Source organism: Octopus bimaculoides, chromosome 1 (assembly GCF_046866305.1).
Source record: "Octopus bimaculoides isolate indiv1 chromosome 1, ASM4686630v1, whole genome shotgun sequence".
NCBI classification, from domain to species: domain Eukaryota; kingdom Metazoa; phylum Mollusca; class Cephalopoda; order Octopoda; family Octopodidae; genus Octopus; species Octopus bimaculoides.
In genome coordinates, this window is record NC_142928.1 from 160843923 (window position 1) to 160866773 (window position 22851).

At 35.2% G+C, this 22851-nt stretch overlaps 1 protein-coding gene across 1 annotated transcript in view; it reads left to right on the top strand.

The window, feature by feature from the left end:
• The window catches only part of LOC106882876 (N-acetyltransferase 9-like protein), a 34509-nt gene extending 11964 nt beyond the window's left edge, over positions 1–22545 (top strand). The window contains exons 2-7 of the mRNA XM_014933679.3: positions 7037–7146; positions 12338–12394; positions 13763–13843; positions 14767–14826; positions 16129–16223; positions 22063–22545. Coding sequence (XP_014789165.1) covers positions 7037–7146; positions 12338–12394; positions 13763–13843; positions 14767–14826; positions 16129–16223; positions 22063–22182 — 523 coding nt within the window. The 3' untranslated portion in view covers positions 22183–22545. The remainder of the gene's footprint in view (positions 1–7036; positions 7147–12337; positions 12395–13762; positions 13844–14766; positions 14827–16128; positions 16224–22062) is intronic.
• The last annotated feature ends 306 nt before the right edge of the window (positions 22546–22851 follow it).

The window sequence follows — 22851 nt, forward strand, 5'->3', positions numbered from 1 at the left end:
GAGGGGTTTTAGTTGACAGATTGACCCCAGGACATACTTTTTAAAGTCTAGTACTTATTCTATGAGTCTCTTTTGCTGAACCGCTAAGTTACAAGGACGTAAATACACCAACACTTGTTGTCAAGTGGTGATGGGGTGACAAACACTGGCACATAGACACATACACATAGATATATACATATATATATGATGGGCTTCTTTCAGTTTCCATCTACTGAATCTACTCATGAGGCTTTGGTTGGCCTGAGGCTATAGTAGAAGACACTTGCCCAAGGTGCCATGTAGTAGGACTGAACCTGGAACTATGTGGTTGGGAAGCAAGCTTCTTATCACACAGCTATGCCTGTGCCTGTGTATGGTAACAAATTCCATAGAAAGTAAAGCAGTTTTTCTTTTAGTAGATATCTCATTATCATTCCAGGTTCATACATTTCAAAAGCTATCTTGAAAATCAGAAATGGGTTCTTTGGCAGTCGCTTGATGACAGCCTGAACTCACTACATTTCCTTAGATCTCCTGCTTGACCAAAACCATGCTCCAGTCTCACATGCCCATTTTGTTTTCTTTTTTAGAGTTATAGAAACCTTATAGTCATCTCATGCAAGTGAGTATGACTTGGTAGTGTGTACTATGCTTTCACCAATTGTTTTAGGTGCTTATGTCATCACAAGTAGATGTAGACACTCTCTCAGTCATCCTGTCTTTGACCCAGGGTAATGTGATTATTTTTTTGTTTTTAAATGAGTAGCAATTGTATCTTTTTGCCATTAACAGAGACAAGATTTGTGCACCCCCATTGGAGGATGATTCCAAGGTTTCTTTTCACGGAGTCTGTATGTTTAGGTTGCAAATGGATAATGCATGGTTGGTGATTATATCATCGAGGTCTAAAAGATAGTGTTATCTGTGTAAGAATGAGTTTTGTTAAATGCAGTAGTAAGTCAGTCAATGGCAAAACTGAACCTTGTGGCAGGTTGGAGTTGATAGAATGAGGGACTAAAGAGCTTCATTAATATATATTAATAATATGATCTGATAGGGAGCTAAAAGATAGGTATAGCCCAGAGGCAGGAAGTTTAGATAGATTTGCATATTAGACACAGATGAGAGTTTTTCTGATGTTGAGGCCTACATTGCTTTCAACGAATTCTTCCAAGGCAAGCACCCACTGGTGGGTGACAGAGAACAGTAGGGTCACCCAGTGGATCTGGCTTTACAAAAACTGAGGAGAGAAAAATATTCAATGTGTTGGAGGACAATACATTGTAAATGGCTGACTCCATTACCCTAGGATATTGAAGTGAGTGTAATAGGAGAATAGTTGGCAGGGTTAGTGGGATTGATAGGGGTTTTTCTTTTTTTTCCAAGGTGGGATACACTGTAGCATGCTTCAAAAGATCAGTGTAGATCCCTTTAGAGAGGGAGAAATTGAAAACATGAAGAGTACTAGCTCTAGATGTAATGTTTGAGAATGATGGAAGGGACACCATCAGGACCTGTGACCTTGTTGGTTTGAAGTGATAAAAGGTATTTTCACACTTGGTATGTATGTAAGTAAGGTGACAGACCTGGAAAGGTGGAAAGAAATAGAATTGGAGAAGATTTGCCAAGTATGTGCAATGTAGTGTTGATTGCAAAATAGGAAGCAAAGATGAAGGCTTTCTCTGTGGGAGCTGTTCATGGAACCATTGCTATTATGAAGTGGAAAGAAAAAGGATTCTGTAAAATTGGTAAAAATTCAAAGGGACTGATTTTTGTTGAAAAGGTGGAATAAGTTGAGAGTTGTATGAGATACAATGTCATCTTTTGTTGTTCAGATAATGACCTTGTAACTGTTGCATGGCTGGGTAAATATCACATAGCTTTGGTGGATAGGTGAGTTTCTCCAGACATTGTAGGCCTTGCTTTTTGCATTACAATGAGTGAATGACTAGTGGGGACTTGGAGTATAGGGTTTTTACTGTGTATGGAATGTGAAGGGACAAGACGAGATGGATAGTTTCAATCAACTGCCCAACTGTTCCTGGTTGGTCAAAAATAAAGCATATATACCGCTTGGGATAGTATAAAACTGTTAGAGTTTCAACTAATCAATTGACTTAAAATATCATAGGATGTAGAGAGTTATGATCGTTGTGTTGTATGTGGATGTGTGGTAGATAGTTTCATTGTGGCAGTGGTTGGATGGCCCAGAAGTGCAGAGACAGTTTTAGTTTGGTATAGATTAGGTTTGGAGGGGTGAAAAAAAAACACTTTGGGCGTTTTAGGTTTCTGGGTGTCAATGAATAACACACCTTGTATAGCAGTGACACTCATATATATATATATATACAACTACCATGTGATTTCAAGACAAGGGAGAGATGAACATACACATACTCATGCATATAAACATACATTATGATGATGAAATACATATAATTCACCATCACTAAAATGTGACGAAGAGTGCAGGGAACACCAGCTTCCTGATGCTCCCTGCACCCTTCATCACATTTTAGTAATGGTGAATTATTTCTTTTTTAGTTTTGAATTGTGTTTAACCACCTCACTTATTAAAACAGAGAAACAAACACAACAAATTCAGATACCTCACTTGGTACACTGATTGGTCATTGCTACATCAATACCCATGATTTAAGTATAAATATTGCATGGCAATATTTTTATTCATTTCATTGTCCAAAGATAGGCTCAGGGTTGACAAATATGTGCTCAAGTCACTTGTAAAAAATTTTCACAACACACACTAATGCACGCCCCACTGGTGGGGTGTATGCCCCATGTTGGGAAATATTGGTCTAGAGTATTGCACAGTGGAACTTACCCAAAACCATATTGCTGCAAAGTGAACTTCTTAAACAAACATCCATGCTCATATGCCTATGTATACACAGACATGACAGAAGTAAATAGACACCCTTATAATCATTAAAACTTCTTCAAATCTGTAATTATTCATTCAAATTATTTATTAATTGTTATAATGTGAGCCTATTAGGCATGTTAATGATCAGATGATGAATATTCCCTTATGGAATTTCTTGCCAAGTTTCATGCAGTAATTTCAAAAGATGCATTCTGGTTCTTTTTATGAAGTGTCCTGTCTATTTTGTCCCAGAAGTATTCATGTCTGGTGACTGGCTTGGCCATGGAAGATTTTTAATGTCATTCTCATCCAACAAATCTTGGGTCATGCTAGCCATGTGACAAGGAGCCCCATCTTCCATAAATAAAGAGTCTTTTTTAATCATTTTCCTACTGGAGAAGATTGGAAGGAGTCCTTTCTGCAATATGAATGCATATTTATCTGAGTTTATGTTTCCCTCACACTCCACCAGCTATGATCAACCATTGCTCCAAATTGCTCCCCAGACCATCACAGAAAAGCTGCCATGTTTCATTGTTGGCTGCAATCTTTTCACATCAAATTCTTGAGCACAGAGTCTCCAGACCCACACTTAATCACTGTCAGGAAATACAGCAATTCTGAACTCATTAGAGAATATGACAGTGTCCCAAAATGCTAGTGGCCTCCTCACCATCTCACTGGCCCAATCTTTTCTCCGCTTGATGTTGGCTGGTTGAAGTGGTTTCCTTCCAAGTTTGCGGAGATACCTAACAGCTGCTCTGGGACTAACATCAGCTTGTTCTGCTATGTCAGAGGCCTTGCAACAAGGATTATCCTCCACATTTCTCTTAACAAAGAGAAGGGTCCTGTCAGAGGGCTCTGGTTGATCTGGGTGGGGTAATGTTGACTTTTTCCCATCTCTAGTGAATTGCACAATCTCTTTATTAATTGTCGAAAGCAGGATCCCAAGGTTTTCTACGATTTTTTGCTGTGTTCACCTTCAAACTGACCCACAATACGGCCTCTTGGAAATTCAGACAGTTCCAAGGCTTCTTTTGTACATGGCATGCTTAAACAATCACATATAGAACCTGAAGTATAAAAATGTCAATTAATAAAAAATATAAACCTTTACAAGTTAAAATAAACAAACTATGTTTTATGGGGTATTTATTTACTTCTGTCGTGTCTGTGTATATGTATATTCTTTTATTCTTTTACTTGTTTCATTTGTTTGACTGTGGCCATGCTGGAGCACTGCCTTTAGGCAAACAAATCAACTCCAGGACTTATTCTTTGTAAGCCTAGTACTTATTCTATTGGTCTCTTTTGACAAACCACTAAGCTACGGGGACATAAACACACCAACATTGGTTGTCAAGCAATGTTGTTGTTGTTGGTGGTGGTGGTGGTGGTGGTGGGGAAACACAGACACACAAACATATACGTGTGTATATATATATATATATATATATATACGATGGGCTTCTTTCAGTTTCTGTCTACCAAATCCACTCACAAGTCTTTGGTCGGCCCAAGGCTATAGTAGAAGACACTTGCCCTAGGTGCTACGCAGCGAGACTGAACCCAGAACTATGTGGTTGGGAAGCAAGCTTCTTACTACACAGCCATGCCTGAGAATAGTATTGATAGTAACTTCAAAGTATATTGTAATTAATTTATACATACATAAAATGACCCAGGATCTTTAGCAGGTCATGGGAGCACTCCTAATGTTTCATCATACTGACAAAGCTGGTCTTTCTCCAGAGTATTGTGTAAAAATGAATTATCAAGTAATTGAAATTCTATTCACTGAGAGGCTGACTGCTAATCTATGGAAGTTGTTCAAATTGGCAAATATTCATGTATTCTTTTATTGGTTTCAGTCTTTTGGACATTAGCCATACAAGTTTACCACCTTCAAGGATTTTTAGTTAATTATATTGTTTCAGTTCTTACTTCAGTTCCTATTTTATTGATTTCTAGTTATTCAATGGCTAAGTCTATCTTTGATGTAAAGAGTCATAACTCAATAATTAACTACAATAGTTTATTTTTGTTTGGTTCATTGATTTACACACACACACACACACACACACACACACACACACACACACACACACATATACATTCGTAGATACATACATACTTGTACATGAACACATGTCTGTAACTTTCTGTTGCTTCTTAATCAATTAATCAGATTTTTTTCTTCCCTTAGTATCTTGGTTCTTTGAGAATTTATTCTTAATATCTTGAAATAACTATCTTTTCTTATTCAGAATCATTGACAATCACCACTAAGTTTTTGTTTACTTTCTCAGCATATGAAGAAAATTTTAATAAATTAAGGTGCAGCCATAGCTGTTTGGTTAAGAAGTTTGTTTCCCACCATCTGGGTTCAGGTTCAGTTTCACTGTGTAGCACCCTGGGCAAGTGTCTTCTACTAAAGCCACAGGCCGACCAAAGCCTTGTAAGTGGATCTGATGAAAGGAAACTGAAAGACTGCCTACATATACATATATATATACATATATATATATATATATATATATATATATATATATATATATAGAGAGAGAGAGAGAGAGAGAGAGAGAGAGAGAGAAAGAGACATGTGTGTGTGGGTATGAATGGGTGGATAAGTGTTTGTGTGTTGTTTGTGTGTACCTTTGCAAAATAGTGAGACTCATATTCAGGGATAAATATTATTTCTCATACATTTAATACTACTGAAGATTTAAAATTTAAATGCCAGTTGCATGAAGGCATTTTATCATTTCACTCTCCTCTCATATTCACATTGAACCTTTGTGGTCCATACAACACCCAGGCCACTGCCATACTGTCTTTATTTTACTTTGTTTAGAGTTACTATGACACAGTTTGTTTATCAAAACTTGTCAAATGCATCCTGTCTTTATTGGATACTATTAATATCTATTAAAGGTAGGGTGCATTTGACAAGGTCAAGTCATTTAACTACTCACTGTTAATCATGCTGCATGTATGTGCATGTTTCTCAAGCTCTAAGTTCTTCACTAAATATTATATTCATGCCTGCATTCTGAGAATAACTCAACTGTAATACTCATTCCTGTGCAGGTGATCTCATAGAAGTGTCAACTTCTAACCTATAACTTTTTTAATACCAACAACCCACCTAAGACTATCCTTATTGTATGACATAGACTTGTTGTTTTTAAGTGATTTAAATTAAAACCTTCCATCAAAACTCCATATTTGTGTTCCTAACTCCAGTTTCATAATAAAAAAGTTATTTTACTAAATACTTTAATATTTTCCAAATTAACTGCAACAAAGGTAGAGTATTTCAAAAGAAATTTTGTAAAAAAAGGGTTAAGCTCTATATGAACTATATCTTCCTCACAGATCTCCCATGTACCCATTCTCAAATGATGCTCACAGAGTATAAGTAGTGCTAGTTTTTCAGGTAATTTGTGACACAACTTGTCTGAAGATCTTGTGTGCCTACAGGTGAAACTCAAAGTACCAAGAAGTTGACCTGACCCAAATATCATATCATTCATTTCTACTATAGTTGAATGGTCTTTTCTCTGACACTTAATACTAAAACGATTTGTATGTGTGTGTGTGGTATATATGTGTGTGTGCGTGCATGTACACACACACCTCACAAACACACACACACACACACCAACTGTAATTTCTCCCCATTGGTTCTTACCTGCCATTTTTTCATTGAATCCTTTTACTATTCCAACACCAGCCCCATGTATTTCATTGTCCCCAGTCAAAACACCCTTCTTTCCTGCTTCCTTTTCCTACCTTTCTTTTTCTTTTTCTAATTTTCTCTTTCTGTTTTCTTTCTTTTTTTTTTTGTTTCCTTACTTTTTCCTCTTCACCATCATGCGCTACAACAGGAATCCTAAATATTAATGTGTATATTCCATCATTTCTCCAGTTGAAGACCCTTTGCAACCACAGGCAAAACTCAAAATAGCAAGAGACTCACTCAACTGAAATGAACTATTATTAATCTCTACTGTGGTTTTGAGTACTCTTTTCTTTTCCACCCACATATCCATCTCTATATATGGACACATGCACACTTCCTACACAATTCCTGCCAATATTTGGATAATGAAGTTCTAGGAATATCTTTAATGTCTTCACTGAATGTATTTCCTCATTCTCCAGGTATAACTGCTGGATGCAATCTGATGAGCTGTTAAGCTTAACTGCTTCAGAGAGACTTACTTTGGAAGAAGAATACGAGAACCAAATCAGCTGGCGGCAAGATGAAAAAAGTTGGTAGACTGGTTTTCTTATTCATCAGTTTTATAAAAATTTCAAACATTTCACATATTACTTTAATCCTAACATATTATACTAGTGTAATACAAGTTGAGAAATTTTCTAGTATTGGATATAGCATTGATCTCAAAAGTATCCAATCAGGTGGTCCAGTTAGAACTCTTCATTCCATTGGAGGATTGCATTGAGGAGACAAATAAGTGTAAGAGAAGGAAATATGCTGAGCTGTGGAGCTATGCCAAAGCCATGGGTGACAGGCAAAGTATGATCCCATTAATGTGGAATGTAGAGGGTTTGCAGGCCAATCCCACTGCAGAGTTTGCAACATGCTTGGTATCACAGGAGCAATTAGGCAAAAGGCCATCAAATTGACTGTGGAGGCAGCAGAGCTGTTGCCTCAAGGTGGCTGTGGATCCGGAGGTGTGAGCCCTGGGAGGGGCAGTGCTAACTGGACACTAGCTGGTGTTTAATCAACCCTGGTTGGGTTGCTGGGTGAGTTTATCTGAGGTTGAAACACCCAAAACACCTCATGGCCCTAGGGAACACCACTGATGATATGTCAAGTTGCATCTCAGGATGATGTATGGGAAAACACATTTTCATAAATTGAAAAAAATGGTGTGATGCAAGTAGGTGACTTACTTATGTCAAGTATCATGCATCAAACTAGTTAGTAATGTTTCTGTATGAACAAACTATTGTAACAAAGTTGTAACAATGCCTTCTCTGCTACACTTTACTCCATGTAACAAATCATTGCATGGCAAAGTTTCTAAAGTAGACTGCAGTGTCAGATATATCTGGGATATTGCATAATAAATATTAAAATGACCACCTCTTCAGTCAGAACTGATCAGTTAATTGACAACATCAAGAACAACAGCTGTGAACTAAGAATGATTCCTATTTTCAAGTAAGAGATAGAAATAAACTGAGGCATATAACTTAATTATGTTAAAGTACCTCTCTTATTCACTTTTCATTTACTTGGTCCGTCATTTGTTCAACCACTGGTCATCTCCATGACCATCTTTTTTCAGGCTACATTACCTGATGTGTTTTGATTTGCAATACCAACTTGATTACTTATCAATTTCATGGGTACACAAGCCAGATTTACTACATTCTCACGAGAAACAGGGACAGGCAGATACTTGTGAATGCAGAATCTTTCCCAGGTGAAGAATGCACAACTCAACATAAGTTAGTGATTAGTGACTTCAGAGTCAGGGCTAGAAGAATCCAGAGACACAAACCAATAGGGAATTAGTTTGGATATCTCGCCCATCTATCAAAATCTGTACATTAAAGGGACACAGTAATCTGTGCTTCTATAGACAATTAAGGTCTTTCTTCACATATGATTGGCTATTGGCTTCTCTGAAAGAGGTCAGCTGCCTTTTGACTGATTGTATTTGTAAACTTAGTGGGAGTCTGCATATCCTCTTCACTCAGTAAACTAAGTTGAAGTGGGGGAGGCTTTACTTAATGACAACCCAACCATGTTACATATTACCAGTGGTAGGTTGAACCTGGAAATCTTTTGTATATTGTATAGAAAACATTTTTATAATGTGTGTGTTTAGTATGTATAGCTTTTTAAAATTATTGAGAATATAACTGGTGTTTAAATTTTAATTATTTTTTTAATGTCTTTTTTGCATATATCTTCTTTAGTTCTTTACAGTATGTATTGAATAGTAAGGTTACTGTTCTAAAGATATTGTGAAAAATTTAAGAGGAGCCATGTAAAGAAAATATGTGCTTACAGACACACCTATATATATACTACCCCCGCACACACCTATATATACTACCCTCGCACATGTCTATATATACTACCTCCTCTAAAATTGTTCACAATATCTTTAGAACAGTAACCTTATTATTCAATACATACTGTAAAGAACTAAAGGAGATGTATACAAAGAAGACATTAAAAACTAGTTAACACCAGTCATATTCTCAATAATTTTAAAAAGCTATACATACTAAACACACACATAAAAATGTTTTCTATACACTATATATATATACACACACAAAGACATGCTTAGATACACACATGTATGTATACACACCCACATGTATGAATACACACATATATTCATATGCTCTTATATCACTTATGCTCACACAAGCCAACAATTATGCCAGAATACATGTACTCAAGCATACTCACATAAACATCTACATACAGAGAAGCGTATGCAAAGTTACATGTGTACATATATTAATACATTAAGAATGAAAAACATAAGATACTAGTTGCAAAAGTTCCGGATGTAATGCAAAACATAAAAAATAGAGCATAACAAATAATAATCTGCACACATGCATTTACAGCATCCCAACATATATGCATATCAATGCAAAGACATACTGGATATTTGCATGTAATAGAGGCCTATGATAATGATCTTGTAGTTTTAAGCTGACTCTTTGCTACCCATCTGCATATCAACAGAAATATGGTTGTTTTTCTTATCCATTCACCTCATTGAAGGAAAGCAGAGATCTTCTTGTGTGCATTATCAATATCTATAAAACACAAGATGTTTGTGTGTGTACGTGATGTGGGTTATGCACGTCCACAAATTAGCACGCATGTCGCTCCAATTTTAGGAGGACATTGTTCATGACCCTATCTGTGTTTTTGTCAACTTTTTCTCACAGAGGCACCCGCGTATAGCTGTAAAAATCGATAAACTTTTACCAATTTTGAAGTTTGTTGACTTGGCGAAGTCAAATCTGTGCGTACGCGCGTGAAGGAGAGAGAGAGAAAGAAAGAAAGAGAGGGAGAAAGAAAGAAAGAAAGAGAGAGAAAGAAAAAAGAGAGAAAGAAAGAAATAGTGTGTTTGTGACAAGGGGAGAAACAAAGTGTTTGCCAAGCGTCTAAAAAAAAAAAATTAAAAAGTGGAAGAGGGAGACAAAGCGGCTAACGAAAAAAAAATTTCTCTCACCAAGACAGCGTCTAACAAAAAAAAAAAAGGAACGAACAAGTGGAAGAGGGAGACACAGCGTATTACGAAAGAAAATGTAGCTAAGGAAGACAGAGTAAAATGCATTTTTTTTCTTAAACATGAGATATAGTTTCAAATATAAGATGTTTTTGAAAGACACTATATTCTATAATAAGATTATATATACTTTCTCACACAACAATTCAAATATATTTATTTTAAATCATTTATTTATTTTAAATCGTTCATCTTTCTCCCCCCCCTCTCACTCTCACACATACGCGCATATACTACTTTGGGAGCGAAAGAGTTTTGTTTATATTTCACAACTATGAAACAAAAACGTATGTAAGAATTTGTCAGTCACCCCCCCCCCCCAACCCGTTTTTCGGACCACAAAAAGGGTTTGGTAATTTTTCAGATTAACACCCGCACGATTTCCACTAGGGTGTTACGGTTAGGATTAGGGTTACGGTTACGGTTTTAGGGTCAGAGTTAGGGTTAGGGTTTAGGGTTAGGGTTTAGGGTTAGGGTTAGAGTTAACATAGAAGGGACAGGCTCCTTATTTTTTGGTTAAGGTTGTTGGTAAGCTTTCCTAAGTTACTCCAATCCAGATCCCCAATGCAAACCTTCAGATCAACCTTCTCCTATGCAGATCTCTAATGCAACATTAAAAAAAAAGAGTCAATAAGTGAAAATAACAAATAAACTGATTCCTTATGGGATTTTCCAATCAAATTGCCAGCAAACCATTTTCAGCCAAACCAATTTCAACGGATTTCGCTCAAATCTGATGTCGATGTTACTTATTTTGGTTTGAAATAAAGGACTTAATCATTTAATAATCCTAGCTTAATCCCGAGCAGCGCCGGGTTATACTGCTAGTGATTTATATTTTCCAGTTCGTGATTCTGATGTAGTTCCTTGTAAAGATACATACTTTTAGGGGAAATTTGTATGAGTGATTTTTTTTATGCTTGCAATGAAATTTGTTAGTTAACAAACTTTAGTCTTAGTGGAATTTAATAGCCTACAGATTGGCTATTAAAGTTGTGCCTATGATCTTTAGATGTTATATGAGGTCTGTGGAGTTTTAGGCATTCAATCATGTCTTTTATATTTTAATCTGTTGCTGAAATTTGGTTTCTACAGTTATTGAGTTGAAAGTGTTGTAGTTTATTTTCTTGTATCTGTTTATTATACTGTTGTACAGGAGTCTTTTATATATGTGTGTGATTGTCGGTACTAGGTTGCTTCAATTCATATATTCCTTGTCTTCATCTTTGTGACAATGTGAGAAATTTTCCTTATCATCATCAACAGAATCATTAGAGTCATACAAAATGCCTCACGATATTTCTTCCAGCCCTCTGTATTCTGGGTTCAAATTTTGCCAAGGTAAATTTCTTTACCTTTCATCTTGCTAGGTTTGATAAAATAAAGTACCAGTCATGTATTGGGACTGATATAATTGACTCTTCCTCTTGCACTAATTGTAGGCCTTGTGCCTATGTTAGAAATACTTATTGTTGTTATCAACATAAGTAGTAGTAGTAGTAGTAGTAGTAGTAGTAGTAAATGTTTGTGGCTGAGATTTTTAGTTGTAACTATTTCACTTAACTTAATGACGAAAAGAAAGGTATCAATAGTACAAGTCATTATCTCCCCATTAGTGTTTGCTGTCATGACTATGAGGGTTGAAGTGAGTTGTATAATGTCATATAAGATCTAGGTTCCATAAGATAAGTACCAGTAAAATGCTGGAGTACATTCTATTCTTTTTTTTTTTAGGTGCCATGTCTAGAATGTAGGGCATAGGCATTCGTGTTCTGTCACAATTCTCTGTTCTTTGTTTGCTGTAATAGTTCCACTTCCTGATGTATAATGCCACTTTTTTCAAATAAGTTTGTCAAGCTTGATATCCATGTCATCCTTTTCCTTCCTCTGCTTCTTTTCCTGTCAATCTTTCCGGTCATCACTAAATTCTCCAGACCCTCTTTCCTCATCACATGACCAAGAAATCTCAGTTGTTTGGCCCTTATCTCATGAAGCAGTTTCCTATTTACTGCAGCCCAAGTCATCACTTCTTCATAAGACACTTTTTCTGTCCATGCTGTCCCCAATATTCTCCTTAAGAACCACATTTCATAGTTCTTAAAGTACTTATTCATATCTGTACAAAAAGAAGTTCTCGTATTTACATTATTTGCTTTGTTTTCAGAATGTACCTTCATTATACTGGATCATGAGATGTACAAGAATAGTGGTGATGAAATAGGTAAGCCTGGTATAAAATTGTTAGTGAGTCCTATTAAACCAATGAGTCATAGTGCTACCACTAAAGACCTTGTCTTCATGAAGTGTAATTAAAGTTAGATAGCTTATTCTTCTGCGAACAACACCTAAACAAATTAGTTGGTAGAGATCAGCTAGTGTCTTTGCAAAGCTCAGGTAGGACTCATCTTGGAATACTTCTCCCACATTTGGGATGGAGCTATTACTATACACAGAAATATTCTTGACTGCATCTAAATGAAAACTGACTGACTGCTTGGCAAAATTTCACTCACTGACACACCTCACTCTGACAGGTTTGTAATCTTCTCCCACTGCCTATTCTATTACTTCTATAATGGCCTCTGAGGATACATGGCCTAGCAGTTAGGGTGTTGCAATCATGATCATGAGATCATGATTTTAATTCCTGGACTAGGTGGTGCATTGTGTTTTTGAGCAAAATACTTCATCCCATGTTGTTCTGCAACCACTTCAATTCATTTTTACACCTGGTGTGAATCATCATGGTACAGGTAACTCTTTTCCAATATTCAGATAGCTTCCAATCCTCCATGTCAGCTAACTTTTTCTCAACTACAACTTTAATCTTTATGCTCTTTAATGCCATAGACTGTTCACTAATAAATCATGCTGTTCCAGAAAAAAAAAAAGGAGACATAATAAATATCAAATTTTTGCCCAAACACCCTGTATGTGCATATATGTATATATATAAACTGTAGTGAGCACCATGAAGCAGATGAATAGCTTCTAGTCACCTTCATCTGCCATCAGTCAGTTTTTAACTAGTCATTTCATTCACCTTCCCTTATAAACTAATGTTTCTCTGGTCTCATTTATTGTTTACAGTATAAGCTGTCTTATCTTAATTACACTTGCAATGGTTAAGATGTAACAAGTAGGGCTCACCAAATGAAACTATATAATTGTTACTGGTAGGTTGTGGCAGGTTGAGATGTGACATATGGAGATGTTGCAAGTTAGAAAAGTGGCAGTGTGTTGCATAATCAAAGAAATGATAAGTTGAAAAGTCTGACGCATTGGAGACTTTACTGAATTGTTATTAAGTTTCATAAAACCATCTGAATGATGGCAAAATTTCATTCATTAACACACTACAACTTTTATCTGGCAGACTTGCTGTCTTCTCTTACTGCCTATTCTGGACAAGGAAACGATATACATCACTTCAATCTTATCGTTCCCCCTGACAGAATTATGCCATCTATATCTGGCATTATAAGTTTTAAAAACAAATTAATATCTAATTCTGAATCCATTCAAGAAGTTATTCTGCCACTGATATATATTTTTCTGTCATATTTTCTTCCTTTCTTTGATTTCATAGAATCAATGATTGGAGATATAAATTTATTTTTTAATGATCCTTCTTTGGAAGATACTGCTGAAATTGAAGTTATGATAGCAGGTTAGTAATACTGTAATATTTATGTTACTTATTTTTATTATCTTTTGCTTTTATCTGACACTTCTTTTTTTATTACTGCTACTTGTCCTTGTTATATTTTTGTTCATAAAGTTGGCACAAGCAGTAAATACACTGATAATTCAATCTCTTATCTATTTAGGTATTTCATTGCTTTTTTTTTTATGATGTTTTGGGCAGGAGTGGAGCAGATGTATACTGGATATTCTTTTTAGTTTCTGTTTCTTTTTCCAAATAATCCTCCATTTTGCCATACGTTGTCTAGCTCACAACTCATGATTATTTTTCCTAGATGCCCCTCATCTAGATCTATCATAAAATGAAATATCTTAAGATTTTTTCACTGACTAAATCTATGACCACGATCCATCAAAGTGCAATGTTTAACATACTTTAGTTCACACTTACTTCACCTTGCATATCTTCAATCACAGAATATGCAATCAGAAAGTTGGATAAGTATAATGATATTGATATTACATACCCTAACTACCACTCTAAACTTCACACAACCACACACTATTTGGTAGCAAGTGCAGCATAGTCCCAGTGCTGACAACGTACAAAAGATCAACAAACCTAGAGTAAAAGTCCAATGGGTTGTCACTAAATACTTGATAGACCTGTTTAAGTTGAGCTGAATCTATCCAACCTTGGCAACAAAATTCAGTGAATACAACATAAGGTTTATACCCTTTTCTCTTTGTCTGTCTGGTATTATTTAATCTATCTCAGAAGGATGAAAGACTAATCTAAGAAAAAATGGAACTGTAGAATGTTAGGCTTTAGGCATTTTTCTGACAAGAATCAGTTCTGGTCTGCTGCTCTAACATTATGCTGTTTTATTTTCGTATGTTGATGTATATATATATATATATATATATTTTTTTTTTTTTTTTTTGCAGAAATTTCTTCTAGAAGAAAGGGATTTGGAAAACAAGCTGTAATCTTGATGATGGTATATGGTAATAATGTTTGTTTAAAACAGTTTAATTAATGATATTTATCTATGATGAATATAAGTGTATGTGTGTGTGTATGTGCTTGTGTGTGTGTGTGTGAGTTCATGTGTGTGTGTGTGTGTGTGTGTGTGTGTTTGTCTTATATATGTCTATGTGTATCTGTGTGTGTGTGTAACTTTTATTGTTTAATGTCTATTTTTACATTCTTGTATAAGCTTGTTGGGCCTGCAGTACACTATCATTTCATGCATTTTGATAGTGTGTCACTCTGTCTGAAAAGTTCAACCTCCTAAATATTTCTTTGTAATGCTTATTTGATTAACAAAGTATTCTTTCTCTGTCTGTCTGTCTGTCTGTCTGTCAGTTTGTCCATTTGTTTGTCTGTCTGTCTCCCCCCACCACCTTTTATAAATAAACTTTTCATTTTACTACATGGAAAATGCTGATAATGTAATGACACTACATGGTGCTCACAGGTGGGTTACTTTACAGGTGATGTCCAAAAGAATGAATCTAGCATTAGACATTCCAAAAAATAATACCTGGAGTTTTTTTTTCATCATAAAGGGTATGCATATGACTAGATAATATTTCTGAAAATAGAGACACAATATCTGTTAAAAAGAAAGTCAATTAATGCTCTTTGGTTAGCACAAACGGTGATGTAGTCTGTATTTATAATGGGCTCATAATGTCAGCTTCTATATAAAGTACAGAATACAACATGCAAGCAATTTATGATACTGTCATATGATTCTGTAAAGCTAGACAATAGAGATGTAGAAAAAAGTCAATTTACATTTTCTTTAGGAATATCATAACTAGCATATAAACAGATTAGTGTAACTCTTTAGCATTCAGAATATTCTGTTAAATGTAATGCTTATTTATTGGAATCATTTCGAATTAGTCCTGAATTATCTTGTAACTTCAAGAGTTTGACAATGGGGTAGTTTACTTTTAGAATGACATAGTAGTGTAGGTGTGTGTTGGGTGGGGGGCATATTTGACCAATTTGAACACAAAGCAGGTAGAATATTTTGGCCAGATATGGTCGGTTTAAATGTTTAAGGGCTAAGGAAGAGTCCTTTTCTAAATCAACCCTCTGCTAGGGAATAGTTATGAGCTTCAAATAAGAAATAAACTGTTTCTAATTAGTTGTGGACCATAATATTAGTGACAGACAATTATAAAGGAATGTGCTGTATGAAAGTTACTATATGTTTACAAACACTGAGGTTTGTTTTTACAATGGGTGAAATGAAGTTCAAATATGAAAACTTTATTGTCTTTACATCATTGCAGGAGTCGAAATTCTGAAAATAACTAAGTTCACAGCTAAAATCGGAATGAGCAACTCTATAAGCCTGGGTTTATTCCTCAAAATAGGCTTTATTGAGGTAGGTTACATATAAATTTTTTTCTTGACTTGCAGCACATTCTTCATTGCTTTTATGTTACTGATTAGCTAGAGTTTAATTGTTTAATTGAACTTATTTGTTTCAAATTTTTGCACAAGGCCAGCAGTTTTGGGGGAGGGGCCAAGTTGATTACACCAACTCCAATGCTCAACTGATACTTATTTTATTGACCTTAAAAGGATGAAAAGTGTAGTCAACCTCAGTGAAATTTGAACTCAGAATGTAGAGATGGACGAAATGCCACTAAGCATTTTGCCCAGTGTGCTAATGATTCTGCCAGCTCATTGCCTTAATTATTAGTGAAATTATTGATTAATGTTTTGTATCATCAATGCATGCTGTGGGATAAGATTTTGAAAAATGACATCAATGGTTCATTCTTACTCTTCACCTTAAATGACTTCACTATCTATATGAGTATCTTTATAGAATAGCACAAACACTGTTATTTCTTCTGTATTGTTCCTATGATCCTAAGGCCTTCCCTAGCACCCGTTCTCCAAAGAATCAAATTATCATCAAGTAAAATCCATGTGGCTGAGTAGATCAAACAGAAAGAGATCTAGTTTGTTGGTTTTACGACTCATAGTTGTGTTTGTATGTCATCAGATCCCTTTTTCAAATTCAATTAATTTTATTTCATTGGTTATTAGTTTTTCTTCATAGTCTCTTGTTTTTTTGTAATTTAATATTTATAGCTTTTTGTTTCTTATGGCTTAGTTTCACAAGTATGTTACTTCTGGTGTCAGCACATTAGTATTTTATCTTTGTAGGTGCAGAAATGACGGTGTGGTTACAAAGTACACTTTGCAACATGGTTTCAGATTCAGTCCCACTGTGCAACCAACACCTTGTGACTGAATTTGGTAGATGCAAACTGTAAGAAGCTAGTAACACACACATGAATGGATGGATGGATGGATGGAAGGACAGACGGACGGGCAAATGGACAGACAGACGGACAGACAAATGGACGGATGGATTTATTTATGTATTTGTGCGTGCGTGTAAGTTGTCTAAGAGGCCATAAGTCAGGAAAAAATATATATGTGTGTAGAAATAGAGGTATACAGAAGTCATGACCTGGATGTGGCTGGGCCCCCTTATAATGTAAGAGATTAAGGGGCAAAACATTTGCATGGGGTCTCTGAAGACCTTCTGCTGTTTAGCTTACCCTAGAGTGTCTTACTATTTCACCAACAAGAATGTAGTTAGAGCACATAGAAAGCACCCAGCATACTCTGTAAAGTAGTTGGTATTAGAAAGGGCATCCAGCCAATAGAAGCCATGCCACAGCGGACAATCAGAGTTTGGTCAGCTTCTCTCAAGCCATCCAACCTATGCCAGCATGGAAATTGGATATTAAACAATGATAATGATGAGGATGATGATGTGTGTGTATGTATATTTATTTATTAATATATATATATATATATATATATATATATATATATATATATATATATATATATATATATATAAAGAATAAGTCCTGGGGTCAATTTGGTCGACTAAAGGCAGTGCTCCAACATGGCCACAGTCAAATGACTGAAACAAGTTAAAGAGTAAAAGAGTAAAGAGTATATATATTTATATATGTATATATATATATATATATATATATATATATATATATATATATATATATATATATATATATATATATATATATATATATATATATATTTATATTTATATATGTATATTTATATATATATTTATATATATATATATATATATATATATATATATATATATATATATATATATATATATATATTTATATTTATATATATATATATGATCTATATTTTTATATAGATTTATATATTCATATATATATATATATATATATATATATATACACACACACACACACACACATATATATATATAGATTCAAGGTGAATATGGTACTTAAGTTTAGGCACCAGAATTAAGTATGGTATTATCCATACAATTTCAAAATAAGGTGATTAAAATCAAAATAAGCTACAAGGATATCCAAAGTTAATGCAGTATGATCATTTCATGCGACTCCATTTATTTAAGCAGTGTGAACATTACATCAAATGTAAAATGCAGAGTAATCCTCAGCTGCACAAAGATATAGAAATTTACTGAAATGGCATTTCAACAGAAGGACATATTTTTATAACTATATTTAAACTCTCCAATTAGAAAGGAAGAATACAAAAAAACATTTTGACTTAGCCAGACCATACAGGCATACTAGCCTGTACTTATAGGAACAATAATAACAACAATATTAGTATTTCTGGTATAAATTCCAATTGCATTCGTTTCCTTAGCTGTAATTCTAAGACTAGAAACTCTGTTTATCAATGTAAAATTACTTCCAGTTCTGATGTCTTTTTTACATAGGTAGTAATTCATCTCAGTTGTCCAAAAGAATATCTAAACATTACTCTACATTTAGACATATCAATAAATGCAACAATACTGGCTTAGTAAATTATTTTGGTCTCTCAAGGAACATAATAAATAATTTGATTTGGAATGGAATATTCTATCTAGGTCCTTTCCAAATGATAAAAGTAAATCTTCTTGTCTACTGTGTAATGAAGAACTCTATTTCATCCTGTTCTCAGAGAATTCTTTTGTAAACATGTTTAAAGAATGCACTTATATATTTATAAATGTAAAACGCAGAGCAATCCTCAGCTGCACAAAGATATAGAAATTTACTGAAATCGTCCAACCCATACTAGCATGGAAAGAAGACTTTAAACGATGATGATGATGATATGTATATATATATATGCATGCACACACACACATACACACACACACACAAAACACGAAAGATTGCTTATAAAATATTTAGTTATACCACCTAATTACAGCCTTAATATGTGTGTGTATTTGTGAAGGCAGCAAGCTGGTGAAATTGTTAGCAAGTCAAGCAAAATGCTTAGCAGTATTCCATCTATCTTTGTGTTCAGAGTTCAAATTCTGCCAAGGTGGACTTTGCCTTTCATCTTCTTGGGGTTGATAAAATAAGCAGCAGTTGAGTACTGGGGTTGATGTAATCAACTTATCCCCTCCCTTGTAATTGCTGGCCTTGTGCCAAAATTTTAAACAATATGTGTGTGTGTTTGTGTGTTTGTGTTTTCCCTAATTTTGACATTTTTGTGTTGATTGTAAGTGAAATCATTGTTCATAAAAGTGGTACCATACATTTGCAAACTTCTATGGAAACTATTTGGCCATTGAGTTGTTCATTGTGCAAATAACTAGGGTAAGTGTTACCTTGCTTAGAAACAGGTGTGGGAAGGTGACAGGAAGAGCTTCCAACCATGGAAAAATTATTTCAGTGTGTTTCATCTGAGCCATGCAAGCATGAAAATGTGGCCATTAAAATGATAATGATGATTACGAACACTAAATGTGTATGTACATATGAGTATATGTATATTATTTTCCCCTTTACATTGCATAAGTCTGTCACTGTCACTTCAGATTTCTAAACAATAACTGGTTATTTATAAATTTAATACAATATGATATGGCGGTAGAAATTTAAGTTTGACAGTGATACACTCTGAGTCCTCTGCTTGAATGACTTAAAATAAACACTGCTATCAAAAGATTACTCCTGCTCTCAACATAGTAATCACTTTATTTCATATATTAATGTATAATATATACATTAATTAGGTGCAGGTATGGCTGTGTGGTTAAAAAATCTTGCTTCCCAACCATGTGGTTTGGGATTCAGTCCTACTGCACAGCACCTATGTTTTCTACTATAAAAGTTGGGTAGACCTAAACCTTGTCAGTGGATTTGATAGATGGAAAATGAGAGATACACTCTTGGAGTGGTTGGCATTAGGAAGGGCATCCAGCTGTAGAAACCATGCCAAATCAGACTGGAGGCTGGTACAGTCCTCTGGCTTACCAGTTTCAGTCAAATCATCCAACCCATGCCAGCTTGGAAAGCAGGTGCTAGATGATGATGACGATGACGACAACGATGATATATCGTTTAACATCCGTTTTCCATGCTGGCATGGGTTGGACAGTTTGATTGAGGTCTGGAGAGCTAGCGGCTGCACCAGGCTCCAATCTAATCTGGCAATGTTTCTACAGTTGGATGCCCTTCCTAACGCCAACTACTCTGAGAGTAGAGTATAGTGGGTGCTTTTTACATGCCACTGGCACAAGAGTCAATCAGGTGGGCCTGGTATCGATCACATTTGGATAGTGCTTTTTACGTGCCACCAGCACAGGGGCCAGTCAAAGGGTACTGGCATTGGCTATGTTCGGATGGTGCGTTTTACGTGCCACCAGCACGGGAGCCAGTGTTTGGATGGTACTTTTTACATGCTACTGGCAAATAAAAAATATATATATTTATATATATATATATATATATATATATATATATATATATATATATATATATAGATAGATAGATAGATAGATAGATAGATAGATAGATACGAAGGGGTACCAAAAAGAAACTGGAATTTTGCAATATTATGTTATTCACTTGGGGCAAGTGAGATCGAAACTGAACCAAATTCGATGACTGGCACCCGTGAAGGCAATAAAAGTGTAAACGAATGAAAACATGAAAATTCATGTACTGATCTTGGCAGATAATCACTAAACAATTGATATGACTGGTGTGTCCTGGAGCTCCTACCCACGAATTTTGAGTGAGGAATTGTGAATGAAAAGAGTTGCAGCAAAATTTGTGCCTCACTTGCTCAAAGAAGATCAAAAGCAGTGATGACTGAATGCATGTCATGGACTGAAAGAACAGTTGGAAGTTGATCCGGACCTGTTTTTTGAAGTTTCATCACTGGTGACTGAAGCTGGTGCTATGGAATTTGCAGATGTGGAAAAAGTGAACGAAAAAATATGGAGGCAGTAAAAGACATCACTTTGCAAAAGTTTCGGCACTGCCTCAAAAACAGTCTAGCGAGGTTGTTGCCAGTGCCGCTGGACTGGCTCCTGTGCAGGTGGCACATAAAAAACACCATTTGAGCGTGGCCATTGCCAGTACCGCCGGACTGGCCCTCGTGCCGATGGCACGCAAAAAGCACCCACTACACTCTTGGAGTGGTTGGCATTAGGAAGGGCATCCAGCTGTAGAAACTCTGCCAGATCAGATTGGAGTTTGGTGTAACCATCTGATTCGCCAGTCCCCAGTCAAAACGTCCAACCCATGCTAGCATGGAAAGCGGACATTAAATGATGATGATGATGATGATGACATTTTGAAAACTCAAATAAGAGAAATTGGAGCCATCGTGACTGAGTGGTTAAAATGACTGACAATTTAGAATTTGAGTCTCACCAACAAAACCTTGCATTGTATTTTTTACTATGGTATAACATTTCATATAGTCAACTTATTTAAGACTTATAATACTTTCACCTCATGTTTGTACCATCTTATTGGTTAACTAGCCCATAATTCATGGGTTCATGTCTACCTTGCATTTTAATTTTTACTTAGATCCTTAATTATACATACTGTGGTTTATATCATGGGGAAAAATAGGTATCAGATTCTGTAGGAAATGACAGTTTGGTATCTCTAAAGAAGGTTGTTTTTCATCTGTTTAATGTTGCAGAAATGTTGAGTGGGTTATATTGTTTAGCCAGTAGTAATGGTAGAAGAGAGAAATTTAAAGTTTGACTGTAGGCCAGTAGAAGGAGAATTTTAATGAGTGTAAGTTGTTTTCAAGTTAAAATGACAAAATGATAAAAATATTATAATGTGAATCAAAAGTGCAATGTTTTCTCTCTGTCTTACAATTTTTTAATTATTTTTGCTTTCCAGGAATCTCGCAGCAGTGCGTTTCAAGAAATAACTCTCTCTTTACCTGTAACAGATAAAGTGCTTCAGTATTTGAGGCAAGAATCCCAATCACTTGGAATGAGAATTAATCTCTCATCATAAATATTGTGACTGTCAGAGAAAACTTTCCTCACAAAAAAAACTTCAGTTGCTAGTTGAAGCCATTTCACTTCATTTATATCAAAAATGCTTTTAAGAAAGGCATAAAAATCACATATTCTCATTTCTCTATCTTTATATGTCTGAGGCCTTGTACCTATGTAAGAAATCAATTCATCTATAATTGTTGCCACTGTGTGTGAGTTGAGTCTCACAATATTTCCAATGACTTTTTTATGAAGATTAAGTTTTGCTAATGAAATTTCTGGTTTATTTTCCATTCTACACATAACATCTTACTATTACTTTTCTAAAGGAAATAATATAGAAATAAATAAAACATAAAAGGAGAAATGTAATATTGCATTGAGCTGTTGCAGTGTAGTTATTTCTTTTCAGTTATCATCTGTTGATGCAGCATATATTTTCACACAGCTCTGTTCTCTGGGAATCAAGACATCTTTGGAGAAAAGTGTATACAAAATGATAGTATCACACTTACTTTCATGGGCACCAAGAAGGAAAAGGAATGGATGGCATTACTGAATGAGGAGAATCTATGGAGAGGATCTATGCCAAGTAGACCCAATAGGGAAACAGCTATTGATGTTGACAGCTATATGGTCAAAGGTGCAATTAATCTTTTTGATACCAATCAACCTGAGACAGTCC